Source organism: Rousettus aegyptiacus, unplaced genomic scaffold (assembly GCF_014176215.1).
Source record: "Rousettus aegyptiacus isolate mRouAeg1 unplaced genomic scaffold, mRouAeg1.p scaffold_m13_p_10, whole genome shotgun sequence".
Taxonomy (NCBI): domain Eukaryota; kingdom Metazoa; phylum Chordata; class Mammalia; order Chiroptera; family Pteropodidae; genus Rousettus; species Rousettus aegyptiacus.
Genome location: NW_023416285.1, coordinates 2,420,855 through 2,443,393, shown reverse-complemented (window position 1 = coordinate 2,443,393; position 22,539 = coordinate 2,420,855). Strand labels below are relative to the sequence as shown.

General features: G+C 63.8%; 2 protein-coding genes across 3 annotated transcripts in view; both read left to right on the top strand.

Annotated features, from left to right (window-relative positions):
• Positions 1-22,539, top strand: part of SORCS2 (sortilin related VPS10 domain containing receptor 2) — a 219,332-nt gene that overhangs the window by 106,341 nt on the left and 90,452 nt on the right. The gene's annotated exons all lie outside the window — the stretch shown is intronic.
• On the top strand, positions 401-4,069 carry LOC107501211. The gene has a single exon (XM_016127120.2). The coding sequence runs from the start codon at positions 699-701 to the stop codon at positions 1,671-1,673; it is 975 nt and encodes a 324-aa protein (XP_015982606.2). The 5' UTR covers positions 401-698; the 3' UTR covers positions 1,674-4,069.

Genomic DNA, 22,539 nt, shown 5'->3' with positions numbered 1-22,539 from the left:
CGGGTCTCCGGGCGAGGGGTGGCGGCGGCCTGTGGGGCGGAGGTGGGTGGCAGGAAGCCGGGGCCAGCGGGACGTGCTGCCGCCTGGACTGGAATGTGACAGGGGCGTCGGGGGCATGCCAAGCGTCTGACCCGGGCCCATGGGACGCCGGTCTCGGGGCGGGAGGTGGGGGCGGCAGACCTGCTGGGCCGCTGTTGTGACATCAGGTAAGAGGCGAGGGCCTGACCCACGGCATGGCTCAGCGGACGGAGAAGGGACGCAGAGATCGGGCCATCGCCGGGGTGCGAGAGGGAGGGAGGGGGCAGGGGGCGAGGGGAAGCCCCGGCTGGCTGGCACGAGGGGGCAGCCGGCCCTCCTCCCGGGAGGAGAGGGCGATGGGGGCTTCAGGGTGGAGGGGACAAGGGCGGGACGAGCCTCCCAGTTCTGGAGGCCAGGAGCCTGGGATCGGGGTGCCAGCAGGGCTGGCTCCCCCCGGGGCCCCACGGGGGATCTGTCCCGCACCTCTCTCCCAGCTGCGGGGGTCGCAGGCAGTCTTGGCGTTCTGTGGCCTGTGACACATCACCCCAATTTCTGCCTGCATCTCACATCCCCTTCTCTCTGTGTCTCCGTTTTCGAATGTCCCCTTGTTATGAGACACTAGTCATATTGGATTAAGGACCCACCCTATTCCCGTGTGACCTCGTCTTAACCAATTACTCATGCAGCTTAACCCGGTCCGGCCATATTCTGAGACTGGCTTCCCAGCAAGCCTCTCCACACACACCCCCTCGGGGACGGCTCTGTGGTTGGGTTCCCCCGGGAGGAGACCCCGAGACAAGGCGCGGACTGCAAGCGATGTGTTTGGGGGGCACAGGGGCCGTATGAGGGGAGCGGGGCTTTGTGGCCAGACAGGAGGGCAGCGGCACAGGGCCTTCGACGAGGGGTCACGTCCAGCCCTGAGCATTTGTCCCCCACTCGCGTCTTCCACTGGTCCAGGGACAGGCCACTCCCTCCCCTCGTCTCCCACAGCCTTCCGAGCGTCTGGCCATCAGGGACGAGGCCAGGGCTGCCCGTTCCACCCGTGCAGCAGGGTGGCAGGCCTGGCCGTTGGTCCCGAAGTCTTGAGGCCCGAGCCAGTTCACCGACCTGCTAATCGGTCCTCAGGCAGGAAGACTCCACTCCAGGGGGAAGGCCCGCAGCGAGAGGCCGAGTGGCCACGGGGCTGGGGACACAGGGCCCTGTCTGAGAAGCACATGGCCGAAGGTCCCTTTTGGTCTTGCGAGACGAGGGTGGGGTCTGTGGGACAGCCGAGGTGCCTGGATGGAGGCGCCGGGCTGGGGGCCCCTGTTCTGGCCCTCGGAGGGGCTGCCGGCCCTGAGGGTGCTCACTGTCGGGACCCGGTGACGCCGGGGCTCCGGCCCGTGAGACCGACCTTGTCCTCCCCGCCTCACCGCACTCAGACCCCCGTGCTAACTGCGCACCTTTTAAATGCGATAACTTCTCCAGGACAACCTTGTAAGGTGGATCCCAACACCCATCCTCAACCAGACGCGAAAACAGGGGCTCAGAGAGGTCGCGCCACCGTCGTCGAGTTAAGCCAGCGTGTTATAGCTGTCGTCCTCCATCTCTCTTTATTCATCCCAGCTGAGAAAGTATTCCGTTTTCCATGGAGGAGAGCCATAAGTCAGACTTAAACCAATCCACATGTTGGGAACTCAGACTTCAAAACAGGGCCATCCGAGTGAGCATCTGGGGTCCTCCAGGGTCCTCAGCTGGGGAGGCAGGCTCGGGACAGGGACCCGGGTTCCGGGATCCTGCCACCTGCCCAGAGGATGCAGAGATGGGTCCTAAGCTAACACTGCGCAGCCAGGAAACAGTTCGAACTATGGGAAACAATGTAACTGACCTGAGACATTAGGCAGATGTTAATGTTTTGCAAATGTGTTTCATTTTGCAAACGTGTTTCGTTTTGCAAATGTGTTTCAGATTGTTGAAAGCGAACCCTTAGGGACTCTGCAGAGGCTTCCCCCTCCCCCGCCATGCGACCTCCGCACCCGCGCCGATGCGTTCCATGCTCGTCCATGCTTTCGTGGCTTCCCTGCATCTGCCCGTGTCCATAAACAAAGGATGCCATTGCGCTCTGCTTCCTGTCCACACGCGTGGCCGCGGCTGACTGTCCGTCAGAGCCGTGTTTATGAAACGGGTCCCTGTTGAGAGGTGGGACTCCAGTGTGCGAATAACCCAGCTCATGTTTCCCATCGGGAGTCACTTCGTGCTTTGTTCCCCTGTAGTTTTGCTGTTATGGCCAGTCTCGCAGCCAGCGTCCTCGTGCAAGACTCCTGGTGCACGCGCGTGAGCCCGCGAGCGTCTCAGGTGGGGCCCTCTGAGAGCCGACTGCACTCCACGGTGTGGCCCGGGTGTGCCCCCGAGCCTGTGCCCGCCAGGTAGAGAGAAAGACTGGACCTCACGTTCACGTATCCAGAGGAAGAGTTTTGCGTTCCTCCCCCTCTCCCCTTCTCGGCACCTCCATGATGGACATCTCTGCAGACGACCCAGATGCAAATCCTAGTTTCGCCACAAGCTCACGGGTGGGGGGAACTTCTGCATGGCGCTGTGCCTCTGTCACGTGACCCGGGGCATTGCTCAGACAGGTGGTGCGTGTGGCACAGCGTTCGGTTTTGGCATTGTCGTTTGTTCGTTCATTGAGTCGCTGCTGACTCGTGGATCTGTCTGTGGAGCCTTAGCTGGCACGTGGGTGGGCGGCTGTGCTGGGACCCTGGCCCCTCCCCCACGCCCTCCTCCGCATCCCCTTCCCCAGCCGGCCCGAGGTCAGGCTCCTCGTGGGTGGATTCCGAGTTGTCCCCAGCGGCCTTCGCCCTGGAAAACCACTCTAGTTTTCCGGGAATGCGATGGCCTCCTCCCGTGGAGCTTCACCAGCCAGACATTCCCTCACACCCGGGACCCCGCCGGAGCCGCCCCCTCCCCCGGAGGGACGTTCACAGGAAGGCGCTGCGGCCAGGTGGGGAGGGGCGGGCACTGGGAAACATCTGGACATTCTTGGTCCTTGAGGTTAAACAAAACTGGTTGCCCCCCTCCGCACCCCTCTAACCGCCCAAAGGTGGGGGCCCACAGGGCAGGGTGCAGGGGCAGGCTCGTCTTCCTGTTTGCCGTGAGGGTTTCTCTGGGGGGAACAGGGGTCCTGTGATGGTGGGGGCAGGGCCTGCGAGACCCGGGCTCCGGTTCTGGGTCTGTGGACCCGCTGTGGCCCCAGGCGCGTCTGCCTCTCTCCGGACCTGTTTCCTCCTCCGTGTCTGGGGGATCGGGGTGGGGAGGGTCTTCTCTGGCTCACGAGTCCCACCTGGTGGCACCAAATGCCCAGGTGTCACACTGCTGAGTGCCACCTCTGTCCCCGGGGCCCTGACCTTTCCATGACGCTGAGGCCCCAGCAGTGGCTCAAGGAAGACCCTCTCCCTGCCATACCTGCTTGGCGGTGGCCGGCTTGGCCAGCTGATCTGGTAAGCCCAGGGCTGCCCCCCTCCCCCAACCAGCCACACCATCTGGAGACCCCTCGCCGCCCCACCCCCACCGCGCTCAGCACAGCTGTAAGCTCTTTGCTTAATGATCCAACCTGTGGCTGCTCCGCCCACAGCATATGTGCCCCAGGCATCCAGGGCTCTCCCAGCTTGTGTCCAGCACCTGGAGGGGGCCTGGCAGGTGGGAGGTGTCCCTCAGCTACGGAGCGAGTGATTGAGTGAGGGAATGAATGAAGGGATTGAGGGAATGAATGCATGAAGAAATGAATGAGTGAGTGATTGAAGTCACCTGGGGCCCAACCCAGGCCCTCAGCAGAAGAGGCAGCTGGGCCTGGTGGCCGGGAGGCCCCTCTGCAGATCAGCCGGGAGCCGCAATCCACTCCACGGCCGCACTGTGCCTCAGTCTCCCCCATCCAGGACAGGAAGGCAGTTTCCAGGGTCCACCCACTCAATGACAGACCTCGGAGGAGCATCCTGATCCGGTCCAGTGCAGGGAGTTCCTAGGAGCATGCCAGGGGCCCGCTGTGTCCAGACCCCGCCAAGCAGGCCCGCGGGGAGTGAGGGGGCCGGCTGGGGGCGTGGTCGGAGGGAGGTGTGATGTCTGTGCCGGGCCCTTGGCCTGCCACGGGGGGCCTGCCACACAGCCTTGTCACACAAAGCGGTCAGCACGGCGCCTGGCGCGGCCCCTGGCTCGGCCACGCGGGCCTCGGGGGCCGTGTCGCTTTGCTGGGGCCACCACAGCGAAGGCACAGAGACTGTCGTCCGGTCCCGGGGGCCGGGAGCCCCAGGCGGAGGGTCGGCAGCGCGGGTCCTCCCGAGGCCTCTCCGCTGGGCGGGTGCGCGTGTAGACGGAGTCATCCTCGCCCCGCGTCCCCATGGGGTCGTCCTTCTGGGCGTGCCTCGCCCTGGCCTCTCTGCCGGAGGACGCCATCACGCCGGATGACCGGCCACCCTCCAACCTCGTTTCATCTCAACCGCCTCTTCCAAGACTGAACCTCTAATTATAGCTCCATTTCGCGGGGCCTGGGGTTGGTTTAGGGCTTAAATATGTGGATGGGGCGGGGGGACAGCTCGATTCAGCCCATAACTGAGATTTGTGAGGTGACTGAACGAATGGAGTTATGCCAAGGAGACCACCCCCCCTTTCTGCTCAGGAGATTTCCGGCCCACCAAAGGCTGGCGCTATTTTATATTCAGGGCAAGTTGCAAACCCTCCCTTAAACGTGCATTTCCCCCCGACTGTCGCCCACCCTGACACGTGTGTGTGTGTGTGTTTGGGGGGGGCACTTCCTTTTGAGGCTGGAAACTTCGGTGGGAGAGAACACTCCACGCAGAGCCAGGAGCTGGGGGAGCAGGGGGCGGCTTTTCCCAGCAGCTCTGTCCCCACCTGGGAGAGTGGGGGAAATCAGGCAGGGGCTTTTAGGTGCCAGCACTTGGATTTTCGCTTACAGAAAGGGGAGACATCAGAGCCGTGGGTTTTCCAGGCCCTGGAGCCTTTGCTCCGTGGCCAGGGACCCTGGGGCCCGTCTCCGGCCACCGTCTCACACAGGTGAGCCCTAGTCTTGATCTTCATGAGCCCCTTCGCTGCTCAGGCTCCGCTTTGCCCCCGGAAGGGGCGCCGGCCCCCGGGTGGTGGGGTGAGTGAGAGACGGCCAGTGGGGAGGCCCCCGCGCCCCGTGACCTGCGCTTCGTGCCTGGCGTTTGGCCCTGTATTGGTGCCCGCCTTTCTGTCCTTCCCTGTGCCTCGGCCCCCAGGCCTTCCTTGGGGGCCTGGCACACAGTGCTCAACAAAGGTCACTCACAGAGAGTTCCCTTTTGCCCCCCTCGGCCCACCCCGGGAGGTGTTTTTGTCCCCGAGCGCCCTGTTGTCTGGCCTGGATTCCAGCCTCACATGTCAGAGCTGCCCGGCCTCCATCCCAGGTGACTTCATTCCAGCAAGGACGGCAGCCAGGCCTGGGGGCGGAGGCCCGGCCTCTGGTGGGGAAGGGGTGACAGCAGCTTTCGGCCAGGGAGCCTTGTGCCCCAGTGGACGCCGCCCGCTGACAGGTGCGGGCCCAGGGTGAGGTGACTCATGGCTGGGACGGTGCCAAATGCCTGATTCGCTCAGCATGCTTGGCCCCTGGGGAGAGGCCAGGAGGAAAGGGAGCTGCAAGGCCCTGTGTTTCGGCTGTGAGCTAACGTGTTCGGCTGCTTGCCGGGCCCCTGCGGGGGGGCCTGGGCTGCAGGGGGGCCTGGGCTCTGGGGCCCTCCGCACCCCCAGCTCTCAGAGGTCACAGGGTCGAGGCGGATCGCTGGCCTGCAGCTGCTGGGGGTGTCTTGGTGGCAGGCACACCCCAAAGACACCTGCCCATTCGCCTGAGCGAGTGGGCCCCCGCCCCCCGCCGGGTGCCACGGGCGGCATGGGGCTTCTGGAACAATCCCAGCGGGGGAAGCCCCGTCCAGGAAGAGAGAGCAGAGCCCAGCCTGTGGGAGGGGACCCGGGCCACGGAAGCTTTGCTGCCATAGGGCGGGCGGGGAAGTTTGAGGTCAAAGGGCAGGGGCACAGGTGAGTCCTGGGGAGACACTGCAGGCTGCTGGGTGGGGGACGCCCCTCCCTTCCTCTCCCCTCCCTGGGGCGCGGTCTTGTGGGCGTTGCGTTTTGACGTCACGACCAGGACCGGGCTGTGAATGCGTCACCTCCCCAGGGCCAGCGCCTCCGATGGCCATGCCGGTGGTCCAGCTCCCTCACGGAGCCAGACCTGGGGAAAGGGACCACGACTCAATCAAGGATTCTCTCTCTCTCTCCCCTTCTCCCTTCTCCCCGCCTCCCGCTGGGGCAGTGACAGAAATGGCCAGCCGAAGGTGGCTCTCAAGTTGCCAGAATGTTCCCCAAGACGCCCTGCCAAGAATGTCAGAAGGTACTAGAGAGAAGCCGATGTCAGGCCTGAGGAAGTGGCGATTTAATCAGTGGTGTGTTTTTTCTCCCCAAATTAAATGCTTCATCATTTCCTGGTTTTTAATAAAATAATTACCGCCCCTGCTTTTTTTCCCTACTGTAAAGGGACTTATTTCATCCGAATGTGGAAGAAGCTGTTAAGTCACACCCCCCCCCCCCCCCCCACTTCTCTGCCGCGACCCGGCCTTGTCTACCGGGCGGGCTGCTGGCCTGGCCGCGCCAGCCCTTCTCTGCAGGGGCTGCGGTCAGTGGAAGCGTGCGGAGCACCGCCCGAGCCGCCGTGGCAGGGCTTTGTGTACGTGATACAGCCGAGCCCCAGACAGACACGTTCTCGAAGGGGAGCGCAGAGTGGCCTTCTCGTACTTCACGCCGCGAGAGGCGCGGGTCTGCAGCCCGGTGGGCGGGAGAGCCGCCCCAGCGATCAGAGGCCTGCTCAGGCCGCTGTCCTAAGCCCCCGCGGGCTTGGTGTAGACCCCGGCCCTCGCCCTCCTGGGTCGGACACTCGGAGTCCGGGCCTTCGGGGTGGGGTGGTCTTCACAGTGGAGCCCAAATGCTGGTGCGAACGTGCGCCCGCCCCAAACCTCGGTCCCCGCGTCCGTCAGTGGGGCCACAGACTCCCCGTGAAGAGGGTTTACGAGGGGACGCGGTAACATGCAAAGCCACTTGTCAACCAGGGAGGGGCGGGCGCAGGGCGAGCGGCTTCGTCCGCAGCCGGCGCTCTGGGGCCGTCGGGATACCCGAGGCGTGGTGGGAAGAGGGGCTCTGCAGGGAGGGAACCGGGCGCACCGGTCAGCTCCTGCTGCGTGACGAACCACCCCCCAGAGCGAGAGGCTTTGCAAACAGCCGTCGTAGCCAGCGTGCGGCTTCACGCTCCGGGCTGGACTTGGCTCCGCAGGCCGCCTGCACATCTTCGCCGAGCCCGCGTGCGCACCTGCGGTCCCCTGCCGGCCAGCGGGGCGGCTGTGCTCCTGGGCAGACCGGCCTCGTGCGTCTCGAAACCCCAAAAACAGGTGGAGAAATAGACTTGGCTTTCGGCGGGTGGGCCTGCGGTGTCACACCGGGAAGTCGGGGCGTCAGGCGGCGAGGCTGTGGCCGTCGGCACAGCCTGCCTCTCCGGGTCTGAATTCTGCCTCTAAACCTGTGCGGGGGGGGTGTTTTCTGACAGCGTTTGCTTTTGCGTCTGTCAAAGCGGGGCTGGTGACACCCCCTGAGCCAGAGGGCTCTGTAGGTGCCGTGCCGGTGGCCGTGGAGTGGACGAGCCCGGGACTGGGTTTGCCCTGGATGGTCGGCTCCGCCCACCCTTGCTCTACGGCCAGGCTCTGGGCTCAGGGCCGAGGCCAGGCACAGAGAGTCTGCTTCGTGCTTCCTCCTGAGCAAACCCTAGGGACAGTGAGTGTGGGGAGCGGCTGCTCTGAGAAGCATCCAGCAAAAGAGACAGGCATCCGCGGAGGGGGAACAGCGGTGAGAACGTTCTGGAACTCTGCTCCCCTGGATGCGGGAGTGGGATCATCAGGAAGGGACTAGGATTGTAATGTTGGTCCTTTACGGAGACAGCGTGGGAATGGAGGTCTCAGCTGCAGGGGCGATGATGGCAGCTGGGGGCCGACTCAGCGGCCTGGGGGCGGGGCAGGTGGGGGGTGGGTTCGTGGGTGACAGGCAGGTGGCCAGTGGTGAGCAAGTGTCATGAGTAAAGACGAGCTCCCAGAGCGTCTTCTGGACTGGGGGCGGGTGTCCGGGGGAGGGGCGCGGGGACAGGGAGTCCCTGCTCCTGTGACCGTGACTGCGGGCGGGCCACAGACCCCCCAAGGGACGGGGGAGGATGGTGGCCCACTGGCAGATGGCGTGTGTGCGGCCCCAAGCTGGAGCCGACGGCCAGGCCCGCAGACCCGCGGCAGCCAGACCGACGGGACCAGGCACGTTTCGCCAGCGCAGGTGAAGCGGCCCCTCGCCTGAGAAGGGCTTTATGGGGGTGACAGGGAGGTCGCCGGGGCTCCCGGGAGGAGAGCAGGGATCAACACGCAGCACCGCGTGCGTTCCCGGAGGGGCGCGTGTGCGAGCGAGGCCAGCCGCGCCGGCTCGTCTGGGGGGCTCCCCACCCCCCGCCCCCCGCAGCACGCGCCAGCCGGACTGTGGCTTCCTGCCAACAGTGCAGGTCGACCTTCTGCAGCCTCGGCACGAGCTGAGCTCCGATCACCCCCACCCCCCAGCCGTCCCATTGTGGCTGTACGTCGCAGGGGTCGTGACAGGCACCTTGTCAGGCTCGGCCGTCTCTGGGCCCAAAGCTCCAAGGAGTTTAACCGAACCTTCAAGGAAAGCTGCAGCGCGTGCTCGGGGAGGGGTCCCAGGTCACTGGGGACCTTCCGGGAGCGGAGGAGACCGGTGCTGGCCGAGGCTGGAGCAGGCGTTCACTCAGGGCCGGCGTGGGGAAGCCCTGGGCCAGGTCGCGCTGAGCTGGGCGATGAGGGCAAATCGCTTCCAGCCACCGGCTCGTGGAAAGGCCCGTGGACCGCGTGGCAGTCCTGAGACCCAGTCTTCACGCCCACGCCTCCCGGCGGAGGGCCACGTCCCCAGCAGGCCCGTGACTGCCATCTGTCCCCAGAGTGCCCTCTGCTGCTCGGTGACGCCAGAGCCCAGGGGTTGCAGAGGAGCGAAAGGCACAGGGGGAGGTGGCCGGTGCCTGGCGCCCGGGTCTTCACGGAGCGCGTGGACGATCCTGCTAACGCGGGGTGGAGCTCGGGCGACGGCCGCGTGCGCTGCGTGCCGGGCACCCGTCCACGTGCTCCTCACACGGTCCCCTGGCGGCCCCACCAGGCGACGACACCGAGTCCCCGACAGCGAGTGACCCAGGAGCCGGGCAGAGCAGGGCGCCTCACCGGAGGAGGAGCCGGCCTGAGTGCGCGGCCGCAGCCACACGCGGGCTCTGCGGAACCCCGCCCCACTCGGGACTCGCCACGCGGCCTGTCAATGGATGACGACCGGACCCGACGTCATCGGGGGGACCTGGGTTTGACTCCTGCCAGTCTGGCTCTTTGGCTGGGGGCAGGGCAGGTTACCTGGTTTCCCGGGAAAAGGGGATTTTAAAAGACAATGCCAGCGCGTAGTAGGTGCTTCCTAAACGATTCCTTCCCAGGGTGGAGGTGTGGGTTTCGTCTGCTGCATCTCCCCGGATGGGTTGTGCGGGGCGGGCTGGCTCAGAGGCCTCCGGGAATAGAGCTTGGCTGTAGAAACCTTGCTGTTCTACACGTCCGTTAAAACGACAGGCACTGGGGACTGCGAAGCAATTTGTTGTTTTTTTCTTTAACTTTCGGGGAAAAATTAGATCAGTGATTTGTGCTTATTGAATTTGGGAATAGTGGGGAGGGGCGTTGGCGGGTTGGGGAAACGGTGCTTCCGCTCCCGTCGGCGGCTCCGTGCATGCAAACGGCCCTGATTAATTTTTCAGCAGGAGCCCTCGCTGCCTGCATGCTGATGTGCGCCCGGCTGCCATGAAATTGACTTCCCGGTTGTCACACTGGGAGCCGGGGTACGGCGGCAGAGACGAGGACGTGGGGCGACCCCGCGCCCCACGCGGCGGGCCGTGGGATGTAGAATCCAGCAACGGCAAAGGCGTTTTCCTTTCCGGTGGTAATCAACTCGATCGTTGATTCGAGAAGCGTGCATCAGCCTCTGCCCCGAGCTGGAAACCAGCCGAGAGCCGGAGCTGCCACGGTGCCCCGGACACGTCCCTGCAATCCAGAACTTTCCAGCCCAAGGAGGGATAGGGACCCAGAAAGCCTCCCATCCTGTGTGGTCATAGTGCTGGGACCCAACCCACAGAACCCGGCCCCACCACCCATGGGTGGGCCACCACCTAGCCGGGGGCGTCGGAGAAGGCGCCACGGGAGTGGGGCAAGTCTGGTCTTTTGGGACGGACGTCGAGGGGTGAACAGGGGTTCACCGGGGGAACGAGGGCCTGCGGGGCGGAAGGCCGCCTGGGCCCAGGGAGCGCCGAGTGGCCGAGGTCTGTTCAGGGAGCGGGAGCAGCAGCAGGTGCAGGCGAGAGCCCGGGTCAGGTTTCATCCAGGAAGGCGTGTGTTGCACAGGACAGATAACTTCAGGATGAGTGTCTGTGGCCATTCAGTGGTGCTGGGGGGCAGAACTGGGGACCCGTGCTCTTGGGGACTCTAAGAAACGCTCCACAGTGACAGTGCCATTGAAATCAATGAAAAATGAAAAACGAAGTGTAAGCCCCCTGAAAGTACGTTGTAACTCCGACTTCCTGGAACTCCAGCACTGTCACCCGTGCCCGTGCGTCATGCCTGAGGAACGGGGCCAGGCACAGAGGGAGGACCCCGGAAAGGCAGGGGCGAGGCCAGGTCGGCAGCCGGCGCCTCCTGTCTAAAAGCCGGCGAGCCACGGGGCAACCCCGTCTGGCTCCTCGCCACTTTGAGCTGAGGACCGGGGCCGTCTGGGCTTGGCCCAGGTGCTGGGGGTCCTGGCCAAGTGACGTCACCTCTCGGTCGGAGGAGGACCAGATCCCCCTGCACAGAAAGGACTTTCATGAAGTCGAGACGAGGCTGGTTCCAAGCAATTCCAGGGCTGGCCAGCAATGCCGGGGGTGTCCCCCGGTGAGAACACATACCTGGGCAGCCCCGGACCCTCATGTCCCGGGGGCGTCCAAGGACCCGGAGCCGGTGGCCGTAGACCCTCCGTCGGCTCCCGGAAGTTCTCCCGCGGCCAGCCCCGAGGTGCCCCCGGGCTGTGATCTTCAGGGGCCGCGCTTCTCCCTTGCACAGCTAACACCTTTTCCTTCGTAGTTTGGCGAAACCGAGCAACTCTTGCAGCTTCCTCTCCTGTGTACGGTCTGTGGCGTTCTGGCTTCCGTCATCGGCTGCGTGGGAACTGGGGTCCCACGGCGGGGGGGCTGGGGAGGGTGACGTGAGACTTCTCCACGCCCGGCGCGGGACCCGGAGTGAGGCCGCGGGAGCTCGGCCGTGCTGTGTTTCCCCGTCTCTGCTGACTGTAATGTTTCTAGCGGCAGGCCTCCGTCTCCCGGGGTCAGGCCACACGTACGCATTTGCTCTTTTTTACAGTTTTTTTCCTCCCGCGTAATAATACAAAGTTATTATAGACAATGCTGGAGAAAGAGATTCACGCGTAATCCCACTTGCCAAAGATGATAGGCTTCACTCCTAATAGTTGTGCATTTTTTAAAATTAAGTTTATTGGGGCAGCATCGGTTAATGACATCACACGGATGTATAATGCGGCACCTGTGCACTCGGCCGTGCGCTCCCTGCCCAGAGTGCAGTCTCCTTTGTCACCAATGCTCGGCCCCTTCGCGCCCTTCATCCTCCCCCCCCCACCCCGATGGCCCCCACCATTCTGTTGTCTATATCTATGAGCGTGTAATTTTGTTCGTTCGTGTGTTTTATTGGCTCATCTCTTGCTTTTTGTTTCATATCCCGTGCACGAGCAAAATCACATGGTTTTTGTCCTTTTCCGTCCGACTTATTTCACTTAGCGCGTAACCTCGAGACCCGCCCACGTCGTCCCAGGTGGCAGCGTTCCGGCTTCTTCGTGGCTCAGTGGTATTCCGTGGTGCACCTAGACCACGTCTCCTGTCCCCAGTCGCCCGCCGAGGGGCACGCGGGTGGCTTCCACGCCTCGGCCCTCGTGAATCATGCCGATGGCGGTGCGTGTTTACGTAGGGTTCGTATACCATCTCGTAGACGGGAAGAGGAGACGGGCAGGCAGAAGCATTACCGGCAGCAGTGCCAATTCTGAGAGCGGGGTGACGTCACGGCCCTGGGGGGAAGGCTCTCTGTCCTTCCCACTCTGAAGATGAGGAGACCGAGGGTCAGCGAGGCCACGTGACTTGTGCAAGAGCAGCAGGCCCGACTGCAGGGCCCCAGCTTGATAGAAATGTTTTAAAGATGGTGCCACATCTCAGAACTGGAAGCCCAGACGATCAGCAGGGCTACTACCCTCCTCCAGATATGTTCCGGGCAAGGGGATACGAAGCCAGACAGTCCCTTGGGGTGGTTAACTGCTCCAACTGAAGCTCCAAACCTACAGGCACCTGCCTGGCCCTGTTGCAATCCGACGTGGCCTGTCTCCAAGTATGGACTCCTGTCGGTAAACTCCTGGGGATGCCGGGGGATGGCAGGCTGGAGGGGAGGGTGTGGCCACCCAGGCTCCTTCCCCAGGAGCTGTCACCTCGGGTCAGGTGGATGGCTGGTGAGGGCTGACGTGGGAGCAGGGAGGCACGGGGGTGTTCACACCTGCTGACGTGGTGGAGCCAGCGGGCAGCCGACCCCCATGGTAGTGGGCCAGGGGGAGGGGACTGCGGGCGGGCTCCTGGATTTCCGGCCAAGGACGCCCCTCGGGGGCCAATGGAGGGACGTGAGAGGCCCTGTTAGAGCCACCAGCACAGTGGAGAGGTCGGATCTCCGCCGGGTTTGTGTCCTGATCGTAAGGTGCTGTCCCAACAGGAAATTCGAGCACAGGGCATGGAGTGGGGACAGCCCACCTGGACCCCCACACTTGCTACATGGCCTCTGGGCCTCCGGGGCCTCGCTGGTGACCCTGCTGGCCACCCCACCAGCCACAAGCATTGTTAGAAGGTCCAGTGAGATAAGGTTGGAAAGGGACCCACACCAGTAGGTCCTTGGTGTATGTTTGTTTAAATAAACGAGTGAAAAGACATTTTTGGCAATATTTTCAACTAACTAAGATCATTACGAAGCTAACTTTGAAATCAGCTCGAACCAGAATGTTTTCCCCCTGGAGTCTTAGAACCTGGGGACTTTGAGATAATCCACCGGAGTCTCTCAGTGATCGGAGGTGGGGCTTGCAGGGAAGAGAGAGGGAAATGCGCACTTATTGAGCACCCACTGCATGCCCAGTCCCAGGCCGGCCGTGCTCCAGGCGGCCCCACTTTGGAGGGCGCCCACAGGGAGTCCCCACACCTTCTCGGGAGACCGAAACCAAGAGGGCTGAGGTCCTCTCACTTCGGCGGCAGCGTGTCTGGAGACCAGAAAGCCAGGCCGTCCCCTGTCTGCGAGCTTTCTTTTCCACCGTTAGGTTCGTGGTGTCGAGCCTTTCAGGGTTTTTCCCTCACTTTGCCCTGCGGTGTTTCCTGCAAAACACGGGGCAATGGAGACCCACGTGCACTGAGCGCCGTCTCGAGGTGACCGTCCCGGGGGCCTGCGCCTCTCCTGCCCAGCTCGGCCACAGCCCCCCGGCCGTGCGGGTGGCGGGCGCTGTTTCCAGCTGCTTCCCGGGGCGCTCGATGTAGGGGTGCTGGGCGTCACGTCTCTGCCTGCCCCGTGGACGGCCGCGGCACCTGTCGCCGGCTTGCGCATCTCCGTTATTTCCCGAGTCGGCAAAGTGCCCCGCGCCGTATCGAGTTGGTCTTCCTCATGTTTTGTGACTTCCCCTTCTGACGGGCGAGGCCGAGCCGCTGGGGGGGGGTGAGGGCGGGCTTGCGGGACAGCTGTGCTGTAGCGCGATCAGCGGAATGAAAGCAACCGGCCCCACGAGGACGCAAAAGGCTGTGGCCGCGAAGCGCCCAGGATAGTGTGGAAACCACACCGATTCGCGCCCGCCCCCGCCCCGGCCAGGGCTCCTCTCCTTTTCCCTCCTCTGCTCTGATCTCACGGGAAAGGAAAGGACGGAAGGATCCCCTCTTTACGCGAGAGAATGCCGAGCGGGAAGGGCCCTCGCGGACTAACGGTCGCCTGCGGGCAGCCTGCGCGGCCGGCCCCGGCCCAGAACTGTCCCCTCCCCCTCTCTCACCTGTCGACTCGCCTGCGTTGCCTGCTGCCCTGGCTGGAAGCCAGGTCCTCCCCCAGGTGTCAGGACCCGGCTGCCTGCATCCCACGGGGGCCCAAAGTCCTTGTTCAAGGGTTTGTCGAACGACTGAGTGAGTGAGCCGTGAAGGACTCTGGTCCCAGGCCCGGCCTTCCTGTGGGCGCAGTCCCCTCTGACAGGCCTGTCAGACAGCTGCACACACGCCCTGCGGCCCGTGGTTCATCGCCAAGGACAGCCGTGCCCCCCACGGTCACGCAGACGCCACGCTGGCAGGAACGCGGCCTCGGGCTGTGCAGAGGGCCGGCCGCCCCCGCCCGGCGCCCTGGCTGTGCCCTCACTTCCTCAGCCACGCTAGGCCAGGTCCAGCGCCTCCCGTGTGCTCCCCGAGCCCAGGAAGCCACCTTTGTCCCCTACGACTGCCAGCGCTCTCCGTTACGCTTCCTCACGGTGGGAACCCCCAGGTCCCGGTGGGGGGCAGGGGACAAGGCCCAGGCTGGCCCCCGGAACGGCAGCTTGCGGCTCTGAGGGCGGCTGCACCCCATGTGGAGGGTCCCCTGCCCTGGGCAGCTAATCAGGCCGACTCCCCTTTCTCACAAGGAGGTTCCGTCCAGGGCCCTCCATGTCCACGCCTGCCAGGGGACCCGAGGCTGAACTGTCCCCTTTGGGCCCAGCTGAGAACCCCCAATGTCAGTGGGTCCTGAAGCCGCCGCAGCACATGAACACGAAGCCGAGAGCAGCAGGCCCCTTGCCCCGGGGTCTGACGCCCAGGTGTCCCAGCCACAGCCCTCTCTCCTCAGGCCCGAGGGCGGGGCCCCGCGGCCTCTGCCGGCTCCCGGGGGCCCCGGGCCTTCCTGGGCTGGGGTGGCATCGCCCCTTCTTCACGTGCCCCCCCCCCCCGTGGGTCTGTGTGTGCTCTTCTGTCCCTCGTGAGGACACTGGTCATTGGATTGAAGGCCCGCTCGTGGTCCAGGATGATCTCACCTCGGGACCCTCAGCTTGCTGACATCTGGAACAACCTTTTTTTCCAGATGAGGTCACACTCAAAGCTTCTGCGGGTTAGGGTGTAGACGTATCTTTTGGGGTCACCATTCAATCCAGTATAGATCCCCAAGGAAAGAGGCCATACTGTCTGTCCAGGGTGCTCCCTGGCCCCAGTGCACCCCAATTTCCCACCTCCCCAGAGACCAGCTCAGAGGGCATGAAGCCTCACCGCCCTCCCTGGTGTGTGGGGACGGGGAGCCTCGCCTTCCCCGTGTGTGCATGAGGGGACCCCATGCAGCAGGAGCCGCCTCCGCCTCCCCAAGCTCTCTGTGACAGCCACTCACCGACCCGGTCGTCAGAAGGGCCTTCAGCTGTGGGCAGAGCTACCCCGCCTGGCAGGGCACAGGACGGAGCTGGGGGAGGCTGCGACTTGCCCGGGACTCCTCATGGAGAGGCAGAGCATGGTCTCCACCCCGGGACCCCTGCCTCTGGTTCAGGCTGCCGGAGCCTCACCTCTGGCGCCAACACCTGGGAAGGTGGCTCCTTGGCTGCAATCCAAATCGTATGCGAAAATGAAGCTGTAAAAATTCTCTCACCCCCCAGTGCCAGAAGGGCCAGGGCCCAGATTAATGAGGGGTCAGTCACCAGGACAGGGCTCCTGGGCGAAGGTGACCTTGGAGGGGAGGGGACCTGGGACTTGAGGCAGGAGAGAAGGGGGCTGGGCTCGCGCCCTTGCAGCGTGGGGCTGGTTGACTTCCTGGGTGCCCCTTCTGCCGTCTCACGGGACCAAGAGGCTCCAGGAGGGTGTCCGCCCCTCCGTGTGCTCGGCGCCTGCCCGGGCAACGTGTCAGGAGGGAGCGGGGTGAGGCCTGGACACGGAGGGCCATGCGCACACTCAGGGGGCCGGGAGGCGCCCGTCAGCTCCGAAATCCTCAGAGGAGAGTGGACGGGGTGGGGGTGTGGGACTCTCTCGAGAGTGTTCCAGAAGGTTTTTCTGGGGCCTTCGGAAAGGGAGGGAGGAGACAGGAGCACTGGAGCCCGCTCCGGGCCAGCATGGCCACCCAGCCACGCACCCTCAGGTCACAGAAACTTCCCAGGGAGCCTCTCATCGCTGGTGCTCAGATGAGGGGCTCAAGCCAGGGGACATGAGACCCCTGCCCAGCCCGCCCGGGCCCGGGGAGGGTTCCCGCCTGGGCCTGCCTCCGAGGCCTGCCTGTGCCCTCCCCACCACACCACCCGCCCCCGAGAATCAGAACTTTCTGGAAAGCTACTGGGCCCCCCATGTCTTCCCTGACCCCCCACCCGACACACACACACACACACACACACGCACACACACGCACACGCACACACAGGGCAGCACATCAGTGGCTCTCTGCACAGAGGCTGTAAAATTAGCAACTTCATTTTGCTTGTCAGGAAATCAGCTGAGGGAAAAATGTGTTTTCAAGGGATTCATTTTCTTACACACCAGCATGAGAAACATAAAGGAAAGGGCCGGCTGCAGAGAGAAAGGACGTTTTCTAAATTTATGGCAGGGATTCATTATTCATGGGCCACGTTTGAAAAGGCCAAAGCCACAGAAAGGAGCTAGGCGTGAGCGGGAAGGCGGGGGGTGGGGGGGGGGCTCCCCGGGAGCCAGGCGGAGGACCTGCTGGGTGAGGGAGGGGACGAGGGGCGGCTGGGCAGCCGTCCTGAGCTCCCAGCACGGCCACCTCTGCAGCGAGGCCGGGCTCCGTGTCCGGTGACTGGCGCCTGCTCAGCGGCTTGGTTGTGCAGTAACCTGCTCGTCGTAGGTGGGCGAGATAAAGCCAGCCGGGGCTCTCTGTGTGCGTGGCCTAATTTACCCTGATCGCCACGCGTGCACGGGTGCGGGCGCTCTGGGGAAGGGGGTGCGGGGTCAAGGTGGCAAGGAGAGTGTCACGTGTCTGGTGGCACTGTGGCTTGTGTACCCTCCTCCCTGCCAAATACGACAGAGCCAGACCCCGGGCCAAACAGCAGGCTCCTGTGCAGCCAGCGTCCCATCTGCAAAGTGGGGACGGAGGCCTCCCACCACCCACCTTTTGTGGGTCCTGTTGCATCTCTGCACCTTGAGCCGGGAGGACTCTGGGGTGTGGGAGCCGTACCCACTTCCTCGCTCTCCTTAAAGTGAGTCCAGCCCAGGAAGACCCTCCTCGCAAAGACACAATTAAGTTCCTCAGATTAATTATGCACCCCACAGCAGGGCCAGCGGTTTCCTTAATTTCTGCTGTAATTACATTGGAGGGGCAGTCGCCCCGCACTCACGGGAAGGGGGCGTGGGCCCCAGCAGCGAGCACAGGTGTCTGACAAGCCCAAGATTAAGCTCTGTCTGTGGTTGAGACAGACACTTAGCCCGGTGCACTGAGTGTCCAGGGCGGGGCAGCCAGGAGCAGCTGCGGTCCACACTGAGCCGTGGCATGGGTAGGGCCATCAGGAGTGAGGGGGTGGCCTCCGGACCGACTCTGGCTCTTGAGATCTGCCTGTTCATCCAAACAGGGGGTGCGTGAGGCTAGAATGGGGGGAGCCCAGGAAAACGTTCTCAGGAGACCTCAGCAAGGCCTCGCGGCGCTCAGCAGAGCCAACCCAGCACTGCCGTCTGGGCCGACGGCCCCTACGGCGGAAGAGGAGTCTGTGGTCATGGCGGCCTCACGGGCTGATCGTGCGGAGCTGGGCAGAGACCCCGTTCTCAAAGGGATGCCTTGCGCGAATGCCAAGGAAAGCTGTCAGGAGCTGGGGTGTTCGGGGTATGATGGAAATGGCCAAAACCTGCAGCGGACTCGACTGGTCTGTCTGTGGGCACCACGACCAGGCAGCCCCACGGTCACCTCGTCCCTCCCCGTGGCTCCCACTTACAGGTCCAACCCGCAGGGCCCACGGCACCACGAGGGAAGTCAGGACGCTGAGGTGCAGAGAATGGGAGCGATGTGCCCAGGGCCACATGGCGGGAGTGGTGAATAGGATTTGAAGCCGAATCCCCTGACGCTCCCTCTACTGACGGGACGTTTGTGCTTCAAGGCTCAGGAAGAGGGGCCAGCCTCCCACCCCAGGAGAGCCGCTGCCGGGCTTCGCCGGAAGAGTCATTTCTTCAGCCTCGCGGTTAAGGGAGAAGAGTGTATTGTAAAACCATTAGGATGTCGGTGACCCCTGGGAACTGTGACCCATTTAAGTGCTATTTCCTGTTCCAAAAGTCTGGCTATTCCTTTACCTCTCGGTGCATTTATTGGGCAAATTCTAACTGATTTCTTGTTTTAAAATTAAACAGCTGAGCAGAGAGGCCCAGGCCCTTTAGGTCGTAGGCATCTGTGTGTGTGTGTGTGTGTGTGTGAGCCCAAACTCATCTGAGCCATCAGGAGACTCGAAAATTGATAATAAATTGAAAAATATGTCTATGTTATCTTTTCGGAATCCCCAAATAGGACCATTATTGCTGTGCAGAGTGGGGGTGGGGGTGGGGGCAGGGAATCCAAACTCAAACGGGAAAAGCTGCCCGTGCCCAGGCCACCCCGGGAGCTCCGGCCGAAGTGGAGAGAGCGGTAGAGGTTCTCATCCACACGGCTTTGCCTCTCAGAAATGCAAACGAGGCAGTGACCTTGGCTCAGACCGAGTCCATACAGACAGCCGTGGAGATGAGGTGGCGATAAGAGAGGAGAATGCAGAAGGAGCCGGAGATGGAAGCCGCAGGCCGAGGTGGACGGAGAAGCCGCTCGAGGGGAGAGAGCGAGCGAGAGAGCACACGCGAGGACGATACAGGTACCGACACGGCACCTGCTGGAGGTGCGCGTGGACGGAGGCCCAGGGAGCAGCGCAGACTCGGCCGGGATGGAGGTGGATGTGGACACAGGTCCAGACAGGAGCGACCGTGCGTCCCGCAGCGGCTGACGCCGGCGCTGAGCAGACCGGCCTGGCCCCCGGCCTCCCGGCTGTCACGTTTCAATATTTCTCATGTTAAACTGCACCGAAAGCCGCAGGCTGTGGGCCCGGCCTAGGCGGCTTCTCCGCTGGCAGCGGGGCTGGTTCCGAGGCCCTGAAGGAGAAACGCTTCCCCCTGCAGCCTGCTCTGACTCCGAGCCCCGTGGTCCTCCCCGGCCCCAGGCCCGGGCAAGGAGGAGGAGCCGGTTCTGTCAGAGCCCAGCACCGGTGGCCTGGGGCCCTCGCAGGCTGCAGCCCCGGGTCCTGCCTCCGCATCGCTGCTCTGCAGGTGCCGGGGGGGAAAGACAGGGCCCGCGTCCAGTGAGGTCACGGCTGCAGCCCAAGCTTTCTCAGAAGCTCGGCCCTCAGTGGGGTGGCGGAGGACACGGGGAGCTTCGGGCTCCTTTTCCCAGCTCGTGTGACTGAGAGGGGGGGTCTGATGGCTCGCCCGCAGCTTTCGAACCCCAGCGACTCCCCCGGAAGCACCTGGAACGCTAACCCAGGCTAGTCTCAAGCGCGGTGGTGCTCCGCGCAGTGCTTCTCTGGTTCACGCGAGCCTCTGGGGATAGAGGGCGGGGGCCGGGGCTGTGCCGAGCTCGCCGCCGTCCTCACTCTGAAGCAAGAAACGCAGCTCAGAGGGTTAAGGAGCTGCCGACGTCGAGCAGTCAGTGAGTGACCGTGCTGGGCTTGGAGGCCTCGGCCACCCGACTCCTGTCCCCAGGGCCGGTGGCGTGTGCCGTCCCACGGGGTCACACACGCGGCAGGGTCCCATGCTTGCCACCTGCTCGTCTGTCACCGTCGTGAAATTCCTGATGAGTCTGAGCAAGGGACCAGCATTTTCCTTCTGCTCTGGGCCCCATAAATTACGTCGCCGGTGTCACCTGAACATGTCACAGTTCCGTCACAGCCTGCCACCTGCTTGCACTGGTCCAGCTGGGCCCGACCATCAGGGACCACGAGGCCCACGACGAGAGGAGCCCAGGGGCCATGGGGGCCGGCCTCTCCTGCCAAGCCGGCCTGCGGCTCCTGCCTGGAGCGGAGGGGGTGCGGGCGCGCTCACCGCTCCACCCGCCCGACGGGCAGGGCGAAGGTCCGAGGGGACCCGGATGAGCCGCCAGGACGGCACTTTGCCGGGTGAGGCGCTGCGGGGTGGGGGGGGGGGGAGTATGCTCCCCTCCGGCAATGGCCCCCTGGGCTCGGGAGGACAGATCTGCCCTCCCTTCCCTGACCCCCCCCCGCCCCCCGGCAGGCTGCGTCGTGGGCTCTGGGGACAGGCCCTGCCTCAGGACGGAGCCCTGGGCAGGTGTCTGGAGCCAGTGCATAGGGACAGGAAGGCCGGCCACTGCGTTCCAGGACTGTCCTTCCGAACCTCAGAGTCCCGCAAGGCGGCCACCGTGCGGCCACTGTCACTGCCTCGGCGGAAATCATCTCTCCCAGGCGCTCCTCCCTCCCCCGCAACCCTCTCTCTCTCTCCCCGCCCCCCGCCCCCGCCTCTCTCTCTCTTTCTTTCCACTGCCCTGACTGGAATGATCTCAGTTCATCTCGGGGAATTTGATTAACAGGCTGTAGCCGGGGCGCCTCTGGCCTTCAAACACCGTGTTTATTTGCCGGTCAGCGTGGCGCTGTCCTGCGAGGCGGCCTCCACGGGCAGCGTTGCCGCGTCCACAGTCCACTGAGGGGCACTGGCCTTGATTCCCGTCGGGTCGCAGGACCCCGCCGCAGTGTGGGGGTCTCGGGGAGCTTGAAGGGGGGCGAGGCGGCGGCCGCTGCCGACAGACACGGCTGCTCGAGGCCCCGAGACGGGGCGGGGCCCCGCCCTCCCCAGCGGTCAGCAGCCCTCGTGCGTGGCGGCCTCTGCTGACTTCCCCTGGGAAGGTCCCTTGTCCTGACCCCTCACGCAGTCACCAGGTTGTCCAGCCGGGCGGGGTGGCCATCCGAGGTGCCCTAGAACCTCAGGTGTTCCGCATGCGGCCCGGGCATGGGGTCCTACCGCAGGGCCTTGGCATGTACCGTCCCCTTCCCGGGTCCCCATGGGCCCTGACCCCTCGATGCGTTCCGGTCTCTGCTCAGGCACCTTCTTGGGAGAGCATCCCGGGCCATTCTGCCAGAAATGGCACCCCCGCCTCTGCCCCTTTGCCACTGTCATCCGTCGTCCTGTCCACTACAGCCTGACCGCCCCTCTGTGTGCCGGCGCCCCCGGGGGGCCAGGCACTCTGGCGTCTGGTGGGGGGCGAGACCGGAACCAGGTCTCCCGCTTTCCCGTGGCCCAGGAGAGGGGGCCGCACGTCGCCCCAGACCTTCGTGCGGTGAGACGCCTGCCCGGGGAGCGCCCAAGGGGATGGATGAGGGGGAGGCCGGGCGGTCGGAGACACGCGGGAGCAGGACAGACACACGAGGAGGTGGGGACCGAGCCGCCCCCAGGGGAAGCCCTCAGAGGCACCAGAGAAACGAGGCCCAGAGGCGGGCAGACGCACTCTGGGTAGACGTTTCTGTGGAGACTGGCTCGGGCCGCCCGGTGAGGGTCACTTGTGCCTCTGGAGGGGGGGTCAGGTGTGAACAGGGCGGGCGGAAGGCCCCAATGGCCTGCTTCTTCGCGCCCCTGGAAAATGGGGCCCCTCTCTTCTCTTTCGCTCTGTCTGGAATTCTAGCCAGCTATCTGTCGCTCCCCAGAAAATTCAGACAAGCTTTGGCCTGGCAGGGTTCCAGCTAAAAATCTGTCCTCAGGAGAAAAAAAAAAAATCTCCTTAATGGGGAGGAAAACAGAACTGACATCACCCTGGACCCGTCACGAACGCGCTTTAGCAGGTCCTTGCGGGGTGGCATGCTGTCGTTGATACGGGACACCCCGGGGCGGCAGGGTGGGGGCTGGGGTGCATCCACTCATTCCCCAGGAGGGGCCCCACAAGGGGGTCTGCTGGTGTCTCTACAATAGAAAAACCGAGTCGCATCCTGGAGTCAGCCCAGTAACAAGTCCTGGGATCCAGGAGACACAGCGACGGTATAAACAAGCATTAGAGGTGAGCGACTGCTCGGGCTACGCGGTCATTGGGAGAGCTCACTCAGTCACTCATCAAACGTCTCTTGTGCTCCTGGAGGCTGAGCCTCTCCAAGGTGCATCCGGGCCCCCATCTCAAAGCCCAGCCTTGGCCCAGACATGTAGCAGGTACTCAGTAGTGTGTGGGTATGAGTCGTATGGGTGGAAAGGAGGGAGAGGGAAGGGAAAAAGGAAAGAAGAGAGAAAGGGAGGAAGGGAAGAAGGAAGGAAGGAAGGAGGGAAGGAAGGAGGGAGGGAGGTAAGGAGGTAAGGAAGGAAGGAAGGAAGGAAGGAAGGAAGGAAGGAAGGAAGGAAGGAAGGAAGGGAAAGGAAGGAGGGAGGGAGGGAAGGAA